The sequence below is a fragment of the Kwoniella pini genome, chromosome 5 (assembly GCF_000512605.2).
Source record: "Kwoniella pini CBS 10737 chromosome 5, complete sequence".
Taxonomy (NCBI): Eukaryota; Fungi; Basidiomycota; class Tremellomycetes; order Tremellales; family Cryptococcaceae; genus Kwoniella; species Kwoniella pini.
The window spans coordinates 1,582,798-1,599,534 of record NC_091720.1 but is presented as its reverse complement, the minus strand read 5'-3'; the positions used below and the strand labels follow the sequence as shown (position 1 = coordinate 1,599,534).

Here is a 16,737-nt window from a genome sequence, read left to right as displayed (position 1 = left end):
CAGCTGCCCAAAGTATGGCCAGATCTACATCACGCTGCATTTATTATGAACATTTACATCTACTTTATTTATTTGTTGTATTCGCCAGTATAAATTCTTTCCTTTATGGAGATTTATACTTTCTTTTCACCTTCTTTACCTGCCTCCTCTACTTGTTCGGCTACCTTTTGTCCTGTACCTCCGATAGCACCGGTGTCAGTGAATCTGAAAAAATAACAATGTCAGACTGTATCCATGCTTCGTTGACGAATTGGCGTGTAAAATATGATAGATCGCAATGAGAATGGTTGCACGGTGGAGAGCATGTATGTAAAGGTGTTTCTGGGATTGGAGGAGACTTGAACTTACTGTTTACCGATAGCTCCATCAGCAGAGAATGGTCCTCCAACTGTAATTGTAAAAAAAAGCATCAGCATGAATAGTGAGTTGTGTTCGAGCTCGAAGGTTGACTCACCTTCTTGGAATTTAGATCCGACAGCACCATCAGCGTTGAAGTTGCTACCAATAGATCCGTCAGACTGAGTGTTTCCAAAACGAGACATTAGCAAAGTGATCAACCTGACAAACACAAAGACGATCAGTGATAGACATTATTACTCACTTTAAGAGCTTGTCCAGCTTCTTTGAAAGTTTCAGCAGCTTTATCAGTCATATCTTTAGATTTATCTGCGTAAGTTCTAATTTGATTAATTGGAGATAATCTAGTAGCTCGAATAGAAACGATTGTTCTGTTAAGTGTTGTAGGTCTGAACATTGTAATGAAAAGAAAAGAAATTAAATGATAATTCTAAAGATTATTGTTATATATATATATGTAATTATTATATGATGATAAAGTTGTATATATACGATTTCCGATGATTCCCAACCTGTTCAATAATATGAATTAGCTTTTTAGATCGTGAGAATCAAAATCGTATGAATATAAAGATCGATGACATAATTCCCCCAATTCCCACTAATATGTAACACTTTAAAAAAGAGTTATGATTATATTCACATCACCATAGAATAAGTTATATGAGTACTCCCTTACATCTTAAAGTAATATCATATCATTATATCATTATGTGTCATGATTTAACATTTCCTCAAGAGTGTATAACCTGGAATACCCGGAACTATAACATGATTCATTTACCGGTAATCTTACAATCGACAATTAAAGAAAGATCGCCGATCTTAGCTTATCACTTTAAAGTTATCTGACGTCAAGCTAGACTCGTGCGATATCCACGTTTCAACCTGTCTTTCGTTTTCCAATTTCGATGGTAGAGACATAGCATTGGTTGTTCAATATAACTATTTATGCATGTATACATTTATATGTACGTGAGGTCGGTATATGATCATTGAAAGTCCTGAAATCCCTCAGCTCTCGAATAAGAAACATCTATAGATCCTCTATATCACTGGTATTTATGAAAGACTGTACGACGGCATCTGAAGATGCATCTGCTTATACCTCTTGTTTTCGCAAAGTGAAGGAGACTTGAGGGTTTTTAGGAAGCACAATCATAGTCTATGACCAAAGTACAATTAGCTAGTACTCAACCAATAGCCGGGACTGACAGGGACATACTCTATAATTAGTCTCGGGGAAAGAAGGGACTTCAAGTTTCATAGTGAAATGTCGTACGATATAAGCGATGATGGTTGAGAGTTGTGTATATGCGAATTGTTCTCCGACACATCTGAAATTAACAAAAGCAGAGCTCAGTATCCCATTCGTAGACCGAGTTGCTCAAACTAGGATACTCACCTATGTCTGCCTGCACCGAAAGGTTGATAAGGACTTTCTGTACCCTTAGATACAGATCCGAAACCATAATCAACTTGTTCACTCTTTGTGTAACTTTCAACAGCAGCTTGTCCTACACCTTTCTCCTCAAGCCATCGTTCAGGTGTCCAAGTTTTAGAGTTTTGCCAAATTCGAGGATCCATTTGAGATACACCTGGAGCAGCAAGGATAAAGTGACCTTTGGGAATGATATATGAGGATTGTTCCGATGGAGCGGCAAGCGAAGGAGGGACAGGAATATCGGAAATGACTTTTCGATAGATTGAGCTATTCAAATCGATCAGCCATGTATTTGTCGTCAAAAGTGAATACCAGCTTACTGGATAGGAGCGTGCTGCGGAACAAAGAGGTTTTTATGTCAGCTACAAACTTTCATTGAACGAAAAAGGGGTATGAATCACCATTCGAAGGGTCTCTCTGATGACGGAGTCCATTAAAGGCAAATCCTTGATAGACTCGTATGTCATAGGACCCAAAGTGCCATCAGCTTTCCCGAAGTATTTCACTTGTTCTTGGTACAATCCTTCGCTGAAGGTTGAAACAGGCGCATTAGCTGATACGTAAGGAGCCAAGGGCCACATCGCGACTCACAGGATGTCAGGTCGATCAGCAAGATGAAGTAAAGCCCAAGAAGAAGTGGCCGAGGAAGTGTGTTGCCCGGCCATAAGAAGGGCAATCATAATATGTGAGATATCTCTATCGGTAAGTGGTACTCCATCCTTGTATACTGAACCTTGTAAAGAAGCAATCATGTCGAGTTCGTGCTATGCCTACTGTGAGCTTGACTCAGAGCACAGACAGATACGTTTTAGATTACTTACATCGGTTTCACCTTTCTTTCTTTCTTCTATGATCTTCATGTAGAAATCACTCATAGCTTTTTGAGCCTTATCTCTTCTTCTATAACTTGGTAAAGGAAGGTTTGGGAACATGAAATTGAGAGGAGTGAAACCACCATCTAAATCTTCGTAATATTGCGCGAATTTTCCATTAATACCTTGTCTGACTTCTTTACCTTGTAAAGTTCTTGAAGCTGTCAAAATGATTAATTCCGACATTGTCTTTAATAAATCAACTTTTACACTTGACTTCTTCTCTTTGCCCAAGCCAAGTTCGTGAGAGAAGAATTCTTCGCATTCGAGATCGATCAAAGGTGGATAAGATTGTAAAGCTTCAGTAGTAAGACCTGATTTAATCTATTTATTCAGGTAATACAATTAGTCAAATGTCCGATCATTATCGACCGACGAAGAAAATGTGGAAAAAGCCAACTTACAAATTTCTTTTGTTGCATCAACATTTCATTTGGGCAATCGTAGACTACGCCTTTACCAAATACAGGGGTAGTAAGATGCTAATTCCCATCAATTCCGCAAGTCAGCTTATATCGCCCAGCAACGATGTGTGCTAGCCAAAACGGCCCAACTCACGGTATACGCATCTTCAGCTCTAACTTGAGAAGTTTTACCACCAAGAGACAAGTTGTTTCCCTTTGGACCAAGAGCGACTGTAATCTTTCTACCCATAAGAATGAAAGAAAAAACATCTCCATACTTCACAATGAAATCGAAAATTAGTATTACTTCATTTCAAAGCAGTAAGAAGAGGAATGATACCACTCACTTTGTCTCTACATTCGAAGAAGAATTTATATGGATCTTCACCATAATAAGCAGCAGAACCAAACCAAGGGATATAATGGAAAACTACAGGTGGTAAAGATTTATTACGCGGTAATGCCTATCGAAATTAAAAACATCAGCTTAGTCTGGAGTTATACTTATTGAATTTTGATTCTTTGAGGAATAACAGGATACACTTACGAGTTGTCTTAAAACATTCAATCCAATTATCAAACCTACACTTCCTACAAATCCTACAATGATTTGAATTGCGAGTGGAAGAGAAGTATACCATGGTGGTATATTTATACCCAATTCATTCAATTTAAGCAATGTTGTTGATTTTTCGAATGTGTCATTAAGTGACATGATGAAAAATGATAATGTTTCTTTCAATTCTCAATCAGGTTTATTATTTTGCTTTTGCTTTTTTCTTTTCTTAAGTACCTCTATTTGGTTTGATAGTCTAAAGAGGAGATTGCCCCTAACCGAATCTAAAGAAGGACTATAAATGAATGACAATAATATGTGAGAAAATCTATTTATCTATCAATCAAACAATTATGAAAACATGGAAATAGTGATAGAAATAGGATCAAGGTGGTTCGAGGATATTACTTAGTATTAAATTATTGAAATATGGTACGATGGGGTAAATAAATAAATATTCAGGGGAAATCCCAAGTAAAATTCAATCATATAGAGAAACAACGCGTTACTCTGAAAGATAAACCCTGAGATTAGGAATTATTGTTAATTTCCTAATTCCTTTTCATTTCTGATTAGAAAGATTATTTACACTAATGATGGCAATTATGTCATGATATACCTCTCCTTTGAACCTCTAGAAGCAGTCTAGCAAAAACATTTATAGCTCAAACACAAGATCCTTTGTACTGTCCCAATGAGTATCAGCATACCATGTAGCAGCTAGTCATGTAAGCCAAGGTTTTGTGGTGATATGGGACGAGTAATATAGTGGGACGAGGAACCACAACCGAATTGGTTTATTGATGGTCCTTACCTCATCTTTCTAGCATCTGTGCAAGAAATGCGTGTTTTCCCGAACAAAACCTCTGAATCAACGTTTTTTGATTCCCAACGGTACGACCGTTTCTCACAGTTTGTACTTTGGTAAATCTATCCCTGTAATATACTTCATACATGAGGTAATAATACGAATTCAAGATAATCTATAACGATACAAGTTATATTGCTTAGATAATGGATAAATTTAGTCTTCTTCTTTCTGCTTTCTGCTTTTCATTTTTAGGTTCACCCGTTTCCGCAATTTATCGCCATATTGGCTAAAAATGTCAACTTTAACTTTTCCACATAAGCTCGAATCCATTTAACTATGATATCTGTCTCAAATGTCCTTGATCTCATTCAAACTTCCATCTACGATCAATCATCCTCCTCCAATTCATCAATCTCTTCTTCCTCCTCTTCACCTTCATCACTGTACACATCATCTTTAGAAGTCCTCCTGCTTGAGCTGACAGACTGCCAGCCCGGAGCTTGCGGGGCAGGCGGTCCCATCTGAGGTGGCAGAGCTCCATATCCTCGATGTGGGTCATGTCCTGGCGGTCCAGCGTACCTATCATTGTACGGATGAGGTACGTATCCTGGAAGTTGCTGATGCTGATGCGGATGCGGTGGAGGATGAGGGTAATAATTAGGCGGAGGAGGAGGAAAATACGTCTGGCCATGTGGACCCAAGGCTCCAGAATGAGAATGTGGTGCTCTACTTAATCCAGGATGAGCGGGATGACCCGTCAGATGTTGCGGTAAACCATTCTGTTGATGTACAAGGTGATGTTGCTGTTGTTGTTGTTGAGCCAAAGCGGAAGGTCCGAGTTGATGTACTTTGGCATGTCTTTTCAGGTTCGATTGAACTGAGAATCGCCTTCTACATGTGGGCTCTTTACATACATAAGGTCTTTCGCCGGTATCTATTCACACGTGTTTTGATCAGTATTACAAATGCTTCTCATCATGTGGTAGAGACGCTGCTCGACTCACGACTATAGGTATGTATCCTCAGACTACTAGGCCTAGAAAAAGTCTTCGCGCAGAAGGCGCAAGTGTATTTGGGTCCACCATTAGCGCCTCCAGTGGCACCGTTCGCATTAAGTGTCGACACGTTGGATTTGAAATTGCCATCTTCATCCATTGAATCCTCTTCGCTGGATTTGCGCACTTTTCGCTCTTCCTCGACAGCAGCAGCAGCTAAGAGAACTTCCATTCCTCTCATCCCTGGATCGTTACCCATTTCAGTGTCTTCGTCATCTTCAGCTCCAATACCACGGCCTTGACGCGTATCATCAACAGATCTTTTCCTGCCTCTAAGCGACGGCAATTGTCCGTGTCCATCATCGGGATCGTGATTTGATCTGACTGATTCAACCGATTCTCGTCTGTTGGTCCAAAGAGGTGCGGAGTGAGTGGTGTGTTGATGAAGTGGCAGCACTGGTTCTGAAAGTGATGATTTATCCATCGAAACACTTGTCGCTATCGATAGATCCGGAGGGCCATGGTCCCCGAAGCGAACTGCAGGCGAAGGCATATCACCGCTTTTCTGCTTGATGATTTCGGTCAACGACGCTCTTCTAATATCAGGTCGCGAGTTTATATCGGGAGATGGTGGTCTAGTCGTTGATTGTCGGCGTAGAATATCTGATGCAGGAGAAGCTGAACGACTCAAGCTAGAATGTGGAGGGAATAGCGTTCTATTATCCTCCACAGATGTGAGAGGTGGTGGTAACATCTGAGAGCCTCGCCGTTCGGGTGGAGCAGACTGCAGCGGCGGAGGCAATTCGTTGGAAAGCGAGTTATTTCTATCGTTGGCTGTCAGTCCGGCAAAATGACCCGCCAGTTGACCACCGACAAGTGAGGGATTTCTCGATGCTTGTGAGGGCCGACGAGAAGAAGGAAATGGTTCATCTTCCAGGGTAGGCAGAAGGCGTCCGCCAGTTGCCGAACCAGATAAAGATGATCGGGACATTGACGCTGAAACGACTGCCGAAGATGCTTGAGGTGGATGTAGTAGACCCCTCAAACCAGAGGAAGAGGAGCTGTTCGAATTGGAAGGACCAGCTGAAGGAGGTTGAGGGGAGGTAGCCATGGGGTAAGAAGCATTTCTTGATTGGGCCTGCCAACGTAGTCGCGCAGATTCTTCCGCATCTCTTAACGCCGGCGGTCCATCTGACCGACGTCTTTTCTGGTCATTTTGATCCGCAATATATGGTACTGTAGGATGAGAGCTAGATCGAATAGGGGTAGGTTGAAAGAACGATGTACCCTTCTCGAAGTCCGGAGCCCACCATCCAGCGGAATTTTCCGGCACAGCCGAGGACGTCAATGATGAGTAACGCGATGTACGAGCTGAACTGGGGGAGCCGGACGGCGAATTGGAGATCAAAGATGGTAGTGAAGGTGATTGAAATAATGAGGACGAGGACGGTGATTGCGTTTGTGAATGATCTGCGATGGCGTAGTGAAGTGATGATCAGCATCGAAACATTATGGCTGTGAGATGGTAGCCAAACGCGCGGGTCGTTGCAACTCGTCGAAAGGTATAAACTCACCGCTTGCTACACCAAATAACGATTTGATAGGCGGCAAACTTATCGATTCCGGAGGGGAAGCTCTGCCCTCTTTGGTATTCTCTTCCTCCTTGACTCTTCTCAAGGGATGTTTTGAACCTAATTCTCCATATCCTTCATCTTCCAAAACCTCCTCATTCTCCCCTGCCATCGGGTCGAATCGTGATTGTCTTCTTACCGGCATCTTCTTACGCGTGGGCGATAGTGCTGTTGCCTTGGGTGATAGTTCCGATGGCGAAAATGCTATATTCTGGTTGAAAACTTTATCCTGCAGATGGGCTGACGATGTGATAGATGCTTGCGTCCTTACCATGGAAGTTTGTTGTGGTATTCTGGTATAATAGTCTGCTCCTACGTCTGCGTCTTCTTCTCTGACCGCAGACGTCTGACGCGAAGGGAGGGTTGTCACTTTAGTGGTGTTATACCTAGGGCCACGGTCGGCCTGTGGTGTATACGGTGTGGGTGTCATGTTGTTGTTCATTGCGTAGTGAGAGGGGTATTCGACAGAAGTCGTGTTGAGCGGTGAAAGGGATAAAATTGGTCGTGTCATTACAGCGAAATGTGAGCAGAAAATAAGGCCGATGGTCCAGCAGATCAAAGGATCAGGTTTGAGACAATGCGGTGGTGACAAGTACCGCACAGATGACGTCGAACGTGAATGTAACAATTGTGGTATGAAGAAGCAAAGAAGCGGTAAAAAGGGTTTGTTCGATACGTCAGCGGACAAACAGATGTTGTGGAGATCGGCGTTGACAAGGTATGGTAATTGAATTGATATTCAGTTGTGGGGACGTGTATTTAGGAGTGTTGATCATAGATAAGGTGTGTGCGTTGTTTTGGGTCGTTTTCAACCGGTTGAATGTTGATCACACAAGAAAAGGGCGTCGTCGAGGTGAGATGAGGTGCGATGGATGAAGATGTTTTTAACAGGTCGAGGTATAGATGGGTTATTATAATGTGTTCCAGCGTTTATCAAAGAAAGATGTTTGAGAGACGTTCAGCAAAGGATAGTGACGAAGGATGATTGAGGTTGATTGTTGTTTTGATTTGATTTGTTAAATGATAGCCGATCAATTAGTTATGTCGTTGGTAACCGCCGGAATTAGGAAAATCCAGAAGAAAGGTATAATCGAAACCAGTTCGCGTTGATCATGGTAATGTTGAAAGGAGGTGCATTGTTGATCAATGTGGCCCAGGTCATTGAGAATCAACGGGATACATCAAGTGTATGAAGCGAGTGAGGGAAAACAAAAGGAATACAGGATGTCAGCGTTGGGCAAGAACGAATGATAGGGCCAATGGATGGCCTCAGATTGCGAGAAATGCAGAAAACACAAAGAAAGGCAGAACCCTCAGATCTCAGTCAAGATGAAGCTAGCAATCATGGTAGATCACAATCAGAAGGGAGTAATTTCGTACATCAACGCGGCTTCCGAATCTTCCTCCGAAACGTTTGAGCCCCTGAAGCAATCTTTCCATTCGAAACAAACAGATCTCTAAAAGATATGTTGGAGTAAAGGAAGGGCAGCAGGTCGAGCTAGGAGAACCGAAGGGGGAACTGATGATTGGGGTTGTGTGTGTACAAAAGGCATAGCGGTGATCGACATCCTGAAAACTTCGACCGAACAGGGGGACATCACTCGAGACCATCACAAGTCTGAGCGTGATCGACTCCACTATAATGACACATCCCGGAACACACTCCCTGAAAGGCATATTGCACTGCCTCCTTTGACGTCGGATCAAAGGCTCGAAAGAATATCAACTGTTGATTGGAATTGCAACTCACGAAGACAAAAAGCGTTATTCCTGAATAAACGAGTTTATCCTAATCCTATCCGTATGTTTGTACGTGTTTCCTTGAGTGAATGATTAGTCTGAACACGATATTGTTGCTTTGATATGTAGTAGTTGTTCCAAGGACTAATCAGATTTGCGATAGGTGAGTCCTTTGACGTCAGATAGATCTAATCCGAATCCTCAATCAGCCTTGTTGATTCGTGTATAAAACGCCCAGAGTATTAATGACGATTGTTATACAGTTTGAATAGTAACAAAGTTGAAACTGATGCGTTTGTTGAAATGGCGATGGTGACGAGATTAAAGAATAAAGAAATGATCTTCAAGAGACAACGTCGATCTTTTTGGTAATTTACTAAAAGAAATAAGATTTTGGAACCTGACGATCGTGAATGTTAATCCCCCAAACCAATAATTACAATATGTTGAAAGGTATGTACATCAAAATAAATAGAACAAATGATTAATTAGAATGATGACGACTTTTCTTTGAGGTTTAAGAAAAAGAAGGAAGTTAACAAAAAAGATTGTTTCAAGATCCCCCCCTGTCCCTATGGGTACCGAAAGGAGCAAAGGAGAATTAAAGAAAAGATTAAAATTGAGTGGAAATGAAGGGGAAGTACACAAAAAGAAAAAGGGATCAAAAAAATAAGAAATTTAAGAGTATATAAATTATTAATTAACTTAATCCGGGTTTGATCGACCTGTTTTTTTATTTACTTCCCACTTTCTACTGATATGTTTTGTTGTTTCAAGGCGTATAGTCAAAAAAGCGCCCGGTGCGGATGCCGCAGGCAAGGAGAAAAGAAAGTAATGACGAATATCGATTGTTTTTTTTACAAGAAAAAAAGAAGGAAAAGAGAACATATAAAAGGCGAAAAAGGAGAAGGTACCATAGGAACGGTAATGAAATGTCAGATAAAGTCCATTTACCGAAACCTACATATGTGGCATACGACGATAGAATTTAGTCGTGTGTGAGATAGTTGTTAGTATTTTTCCTATTTTCAAAGTGAAAGAGGTTTTTACTTTTACTCAAGCCCTGAAAAAGGTATTCGGCTTTTACTTATGTAACGAAAATAAATGATCTGTCTATTGGGAATCGGATCAAAATAATCATTTGTCGATCCCTAAGATCAATCAGGGCATGTAAGGGTATTTTTGTTTCTTTTTGGCTTAAGGAACCGGGATGGCATATTAGCCGAGAAGTATAGATTTTCCCTTGGATCGTCAGAGTGGCGCTATTTGCCGGCGTTCCCTTCCTTCTGGCAAAATATTGCATAGGGTAAATATCTGATGTGGCAGTGTTTAAGAAACATTTCCCAAACGCCTTGATTACGTTCAAAGGCGTCATACCGCTACCATTTGCCTTTTCTATCAGAGTGGGTTTAACGCCACTCTTCATTTGATCGACAGAATGATACTCCACCAACAAATGATCCACATTATTTACTCCCCTTCTTCAAGACAGCTATCTTTACCAACCAAAAGTGCCTCCGGATATCGACTGTGCGAAATCGTTACACAACGCAACTCATTTCGTACGCGGGGACATACCTAAAAAGAATTAACGGCAGTGAGACATGATTCATCATTTTTGCCCTGATCAACCAGTAATTCTATAACACATGGTAGCGGGGGTGTTCGGTATGACGCGATGAGTACTCATAACTCCAAGAAGCTGTTAATCATTCGACAAGTCTCCTTGCAAAATGTGAGCTTTGTTCAACTGGATTTGATCTCTTTGCAGACTTGAACATGATACAAAAGCATAGTTGTAATAGGCTGCGTAATCTGAAAAAATGCGTTGATCTTCGGGTATCGTAAAGCATTAGTCAATTTGATAATTCTAGTGACTTAGTAAGATTCACCAAAACCTGATCTAAAATTCGTCACGATCGTCTAGTTCGAAACGCGATCTACCAGAATTATCGTAAAACCGATTAAATCAGAGGCATGCAAGGTATGCCATGGCTCGAAGTATTCTGGATGCATCAGCATGACACATAACGTTTACAAAGTATATACATTATGAAAAGGTCTCTACTGATCTACTATCTATTGCTATTATGTGACATCCTCAAATTCAGAATTGAGCATTATCAGAAGACAACTTTCCAAGCTGCTCTCATAAATCTCCCTATGACTCCGGTAAGACCATCGTATTGATAAGGTTCTTCTACGACTAAATCTGGATCATTTTGATCTATCCTCCCATCGTCAAGTTTCGGACAATGCATTGAACGTTTTTCAACAATCTGACCATCTCGCATAATCCAAATCACATCGTTCCTACAAAGAGTTGAGATATTGTCAGCTCTCTTGAAGCTCACTTCATACTTTATAAGAGTAAATGATAGAGATAAGCAAATAACAATTACCTTTCATCTGGATAAATTGATCTAGCATTTTTCGCTCCAAGCGCTTGAGCAATCTTATTCAACTCAAAATGTTTCTATATGAGCATTCAAATTAATGATATGTCAAAATATAAGAGTTGTGAGTAAGTATCACGTACCCAACTTATCAGAATATCCTTATCTGATTTAGCTGCAAATTCTTCAATAGCTTCAACAATACAACTCTTTTCGGAATTAGCACTATTACGATTTGAACGAAATTAGCTCAATGTCCACTGGATTCATCGATTATTGTCACACTTACCATTCAATATTCACTGTAAGGTTTAAGTCTTTTGCCAAAGGTGCAACGGTAGCATAAGTCCTTTCAGTATCTTTTTGATCTGCATCCCAAGGGGCAGCGAAGATTAAACCGAAATCGTATTCTGAATTATTACCAAATAACTTTTTAAATACAAAATTTTTCATCAACTTATATCGTCTCTTGATTAGTCGGGTGGAGTGATGAGAAAGAGAGATTTTAGAGAAACTTACAGTTCTTATATATTGAGCTCTTTCTTTACCTTTTTCGCTTAATCCATTTGGGAATTTACCTTTCGGTGGTGGACCTCTAGGTGGACCTCCCCAAGGTGGGAAAAATCCTAATAATCCATTTTTCACACTTGTCTTACGTTTAATCAAGTTTGAATGACCTTCATCGGCATTGATTTTTCCTTGATTAGGTGTAAATCCTTTTTCAGCATGTCTTATGAGAATGATTCTATTTGAATAAAATGGTTCATATTTCTCCCTAGATGAAGAAAATTCGGTTATATTACTTCCGACCCAAAAAATGACTAATGTTAAAGGAACAAGAATCAAAACGGTTTTCAAAGTTGATTTCATTTTGACTATTAGATTATAAATAGTATTCGGACAATTTAATGTAATTAGAAAATAGAAACGATGAGATGCTTACAACAATAAGTATCCTTCTTATATATACATGCATATTTCACTTCTAAAAAGTTTTATCTGATATGAACAGCAACTCCGCAGTCAACCTGCGAGACACTGCGAAACGACCTTCCGTGCTTTTCGGCCGAGCAATCATGTTGCGAATAATTATTTTCTACCCAACTTTCACCTCTTACAGCTGACATTGGCAAAACGAATGCATAATAAGCCACTCGTACATATGTATGCACGTATAACCGCTGTACCACTACAACCGACTTTTGAGACGGAAGAGCCCGACTTCCAGCCAAAATGCAGGCCGACAGCTCATCAACGTGTTGGGTCTGACCTAAACTACATTATAAGACTATAACGACTTTCTTCCGGTGTACGAGATGCAAGCAGTGTCACAAGCGAAATCTTGATGCGAACATCTGTAATGCTTGCTGTAAAAAGTGTGGCTTCTTCAGTCCAACAGTGAGATCGCCTAAGGTCCGATAAAAAGAGAATTCTGATCAGACGTCAAACGGCTTCAGTCTCAGCTGCTTTGACTTCTTAGAAAACTCGCAAAATTAATTCGACGATGAACAAGGATAAGCGGCATTGATGAGATGTTTACTGCATGTTGTTCATTACATACTACCTAACCTGATTCCCCTTCTCCTCGACACCGTAATGGATCAACTATTTTTTCGACGAAAACGAAGAAGAGTTGATAACATCTTCATCGGCAACTTGATAACCAACGGGATTAGCTTTCCTCATTTTTCTTGATGCGAAGATGATGTACTCACCATTCAACAACAGACTCTTAGCATCTAACATGACCTTATTACCACTTTGAGCGAGAGTTCCGGCAATTTCACGAGCAGCTTCCAATCTTCTAAGTTGCAAGAAACCTTTGTTTGTTCTTACGGCTTCACCAATTAATTCAGCAGATCTAGCTTCACCTTGAGCTCTAACTATAATAGATTGTTTCTCCTGTATAGCTTGATCTACCAAGAATGCTGCTCTTTGAGCAATTTGTTGAGCTACTTGTTTGGCTTCTACTGCATGTGTAAATTCAGGTGAGAAAGCAACGTGCGTGATTGAAACATCATCCAAGATCAAGTTGAATCTCCTTGCTCTCCTCGTCAAGTTTTCTCTAACCAATCGAGACACCATTTCTCTTTGAGTGATCAATTGCGATGCGTTGAATTGAGCAACTACCGATTTAAGCACTTCGTTCACTATCGATGGAAGAACTCGCTCGTCGTAATCTGTTCCGAGCTCTCGGTAGCTGAATAAAGAACCCTGGGTCAGCATACTGGATCCAATAGATATTACGGTTCTGCTGAATGAGTACAAGCAGGCGGATATGTATAGCAACCAAGCAGATGCCAGAGGGATATTGGAAAAACTGCTCACATAGTTGGCAAATCGTTAACCGAAGGTCGTGACAAGACTCTACAGGTGATATTAACCTATTCAAACATGCCTGCATCAGGTCATGACACTCTCGAGTAGAAACGGATGATGCGTACCATTTGTAGATCCTTGGTACCAGTCAAGGAAGCAATGTTTCTTGGCTTGGCCCTAACATCATATATGATGGGTGATTCCAACCATGGTAACTAGACGGCGGCGCAATATTAGCTTATCGTCTTGGATCAGAAGTGACTGTATAATCGAGATAATACACACGACCAAGTGGGTACCTTCTGGATAGATATCAGGTTTGATACCTTGTACTCTTGAATACTTGATTGCTCGATGACCACCATCGACTGAATTCAAATTCAAAATCAGCTATTAAGTTTCGCCAATTTATCCAAGGGGTGAGAAACCTTCACTGACCATTGAATATACTGTAGTTGACAGCTATACCACCGGCAAGTAATACAGCGATAGCTCCACCACCAGCTAAAAATCCTTTTGGACTACCTGGGAACTGTCCACCGCTTCCTCCTGAACCACCTCTTCCGCCGCCGCTAGCTTGTAGCCGTGCTCGGTTGAGTTGTTGAGCTAACTTTGCAAATGCTTCACCACCTGATCTGTTCATCTTGTTCTATATCGTCTCGAAGGTTCAGTAATTGAATGCTATAGGTGTATATGAGTAGGAAAAATTACAAGAATATGGGATGAGAATTGGATCGATCGGTTTGAATTTGGCTGGCTTCGTAACCTTTTAAAGGTTCTCGGCCATATGACTTGTTCCACGTGGTTTCATTTGTTTCCTCCACTTTTCATCTTTCGAAATGTTCCGTACATAGATTTCATGCAGTCTATAAAGCAGGTTGGATGCCTAAGTGATGCTAGTAAAGCCAGACCACTACACAGCTATTCCCCTCTACATTTCAACGGGGATCAACAATAGTAATGCGCCGGCATATACCCCGTATTTTCGCGCCATGTCGTCCTCGTGTCATCACAGCAGCTCGCCCACCTCTGATTTTTAGTCTTCAGCCATACTCTACTGCGTCTTCAGAAGCCTCATCATCCCGAATACCATCATTGTTTACTCCAGTCGACGACCTATCAATTTCAAAACCTTTTTACATCACAACGCCTATCTTTTATGTGAATGCCGGTAAGTACTATTCGACTGTGTAATCGTCAACAACTTTCTACTGATAAATTGTCAAATAGCTCCTCATATAGGCCATCTCCACTCTTTACTACTGGCAGATGTCCTAGCTAGATTCTCTCGATTACGCCATCCTGAAAGGAAAGTCATTTTCGCAACAGGCACTGATGAACATGGAATGAAGATACAACAGGCTGCCAAAGCCAGAGGAATAGACGAGCAGGCATTTTGTGATGATGTCTCCGAGAGATTTAGAGTGAGTTGTCTTACCTCAAATAAGCAGACCTCCAGGTAATAATTGCCTGATTTATGGGGCTATGTAGGATCTAGCTAAATTGGCGAATTCATCGAATACTGATTTTATAAGGACAACGGAAGGACGACATCAATTAGCTGTCGAGCATTTTTGGGTGAGTGATGCCATTATACACCAATGCTTTTGTACTTCTTTGCGCTCTCAAGCTTATGAGTTTTGTAGGGAAAATTGGTCGAACGCGGCGATATATATAAGGGAACACATTCAGGATGGTATTCCATATCGGATGAATCGTTCTATGCGGCATCTCAAGTCGTTAAGCGAGAATCAGACGGAGTGATGATAGCATTGGAAAGTGGGAACGAGGTCATATGGGAAGAAGAAACAAATTGGAAATTCAAGTTATCCTCGTATAAGGATTTCTTGAGGGAATGGTTATCCAAGCCTGAATGTGAGTAAGGTCTTTCGCGTGTTGCCTCATCAGAGCTGTGACGAACCCGCTTACCTTGTTTCATGCATTTGATGTAGCTGTACATCCTCCTTCAGTCAGACAACATCTGTTATCGCAAATATCCAATCTTGAGGATCTATCTGTATCGCGGCCCAAATCAAGAGTAAAATGGGGTATACCTGTTCCAAATGATCCAGAACAATCTATATATGTTTGGGTAGATGCTTTGATCAATTATCTAACCGTTACTGGATATCCAAAGGAGACTTCAGGCTGGCCTGCAGATGTGCATGTAGTAGGCAAAGACATAACCAAGTAAGCACTCGTAATTGCTTGTTTGTCATCTAGCTGACCATTTTCATTCAAGATTTCACGCAATTCACTGGCCTGCTCTTCTTACTTCTGCTTCTTTGTCTCCACCACAACGAGTGATTGCTCATGCACACTGGACAATGGGAAAATCAAAAATGTCAAAATCTAAAGGAAACGTCGTGGATCCTATACAATCCATGAGAGATTGGAGTGTTGACGGTGTGAGGTGGTATCTTATGAGAATTGGAGGTAGTCTTACTGATGATGCAGGTAAACTTGGTCGACTGTTACACAATGACAAGGATGGATCCACTGACCATATGAACTTGTTTGAATAGACTATGCACCAGATCAAGTAGAAGTGCATTATAGGATTTTGGCAGACCAATTTGGTAATCTACTATCACGTATATCGGGTAACAAAATGTTGAAAAAAGCAAATAGGGAATTAGATTTTTCATCGCCTAACTCTGAAGATAGAGATACAGATTTAGATAGTCTGTTGAGTAATCTAAAAGGTGAATTTGAGAATAAGATGGAGAATTATAATATCAGTGGAGCATGTGCGAGTGTGATGGAAGTAATTGCGGCGGTGAGTATTCTCTTTACCCCCACCGATCATCCCACTATCTGAGATCACGATGTCTAACTCATTCTTTCTTTAGGCGAATAAGCTATTCACTAATTTGGCACCATGGTCTGCGGAAGACGGAACGAAAGCTATAATTTACGCATATCATACACTTCGAATATCTTCCATTTTACTTCAACCTATAATACCAACTAAATCCAATGAAGCTTTAGATCGGCTTGGTATCCCTCCCGATCAAAGAACATGGAAAGACGCGAATTGGTCGTCAAGAAACGTGCTTCTGAGTACCAAGGAAATTGTCGATAGGTTGAGATCAGGTAGTAAGGAATGGAAAGGAAAGGGACATCTTTTCCCCTTACCTGAAAGGGGGAAATCGAATCTTTCGGAATGACCGATGAAATCATTTACGATTGAACACTGTTAATTGTGATAG

The 16,737-nt window shown here is 40.8% G+C and overlaps 6 protein-coding genes across 6 annotated transcripts; 1 reads left to right on the top strand and 5 right to left on the bottom strand.

The window, feature by feature from the left end:
• Positions 1-113: 113 nt before the first annotated feature.
• On the bottom strand, positions 114-754 carry I206_104369 (uncharacterized protein; the record flags this gene model as incomplete). The annotated part of the gene is made up of 4 exons (XM_019155792.1): positions 114-204; positions 349-388; positions 455-518; positions 602-754. 4 exons carry the CDS (start codon positions 752-754, stop codon positions 114-116), a joined length of 348 nt encoding a protein of 115 aa, XP_019010750.1.
• Positions 755-1,459: 705 nt separating this feature from the next.
• I206_104368 (uncharacterized protein) lies at positions 1,460-3,792 on the bottom strand (the record flags this gene model as incomplete). The annotated part of the gene is made up of 11 exons (XM_070202938.1): positions 1,460-1,522; positions 1,583-1,694; positions 1,763-2,068; positions 2,122-2,135; positions 2,203-2,329; positions 2,393-2,565; positions 2,623-2,997; positions 3,078-3,155; positions 3,232-3,354; positions 3,425-3,541; positions 3,625-3,792. 11 exons carry the CDS (start codon positions 3,790-3,792, stop codon positions 1,460-1,462), a joined length of 1,656 nt encoding a protein of 551 aa, XP_070059039.1.
• Positions 3,793-4,830: 1,038 nt separating this feature from the next.
• I206_104367 (uncharacterized protein) lies at positions 4,831-7,500 on the bottom strand (the record flags this gene model as incomplete). The annotated part of the gene is made up of 3 exons (XM_019155794.1): positions 4,831-5,378; positions 5,449-6,909; positions 7,014-7,500. The coding sequence occupies 3 exons, from the start codon at positions 7,498-7,500 to the stop codon at positions 4,831-4,833; spliced, it is 2,496 nt and encodes an 831-aa protein (XP_019010752.1).
• A 3,433-nt stretch (positions 7,501-10,933) lies between these two features.
• I206_104366 (uncharacterized protein) lies at positions 10,934-12,076 on the bottom strand (the record flags this gene model as incomplete). The annotated part of the gene is made up of 5 exons (XM_019155795.1): positions 10,934-11,123; positions 11,213-11,286; positions 11,350-11,431; positions 11,496-11,635; positions 11,726-12,076. 5 exons carry the CDS (start codon positions 12,074-12,076, stop codon positions 10,934-10,936), a joined length of 837 nt encoding a protein of 278 aa, XP_019010753.1.
• Positions 12,077-12,811: 735 nt separating this feature from the next.
• I206_104365 (prohibitin-2) lies at positions 12,812-14,168 on the bottom strand (the record flags this gene model as incomplete). Its single annotated transcript, XM_070202937.1, has 6 exons — positions 12,812-12,861; positions 12,922-13,406; positions 13,535-13,590; positions 13,651-13,740; positions 13,811-13,893; positions 13,964-14,168. 6 exons carry the CDS (start codon positions 14,166-14,168, stop codon positions 12,812-12,814), a joined length of 969 nt encoding a protein of 322 aa, XP_070059038.1.
• A 317-nt stretch (positions 14,169-14,485) lies between these two features.
• I206_104364 (methionine-tRNA ligase) lies at positions 14,486-16,695 on the top strand (the record flags this gene model as incomplete). The annotated part of the gene is made up of 8 exons (XM_019155797.1): positions 14,486-14,696; positions 14,756-14,949; positions 15,017-15,103; positions 15,172-15,400; positions 15,478-15,715; positions 15,768-15,982; positions 16,051-16,304; positions 16,378-16,695. 8 exons carry the CDS (start codon positions 14,486-14,488, stop codon positions 16,693-16,695), a joined length of 1,746 nt encoding a protein of 581 aa, XP_019010755.1.
• Between the last annotated feature and the right edge of the window lie 42 nt (positions 16,696-16,737).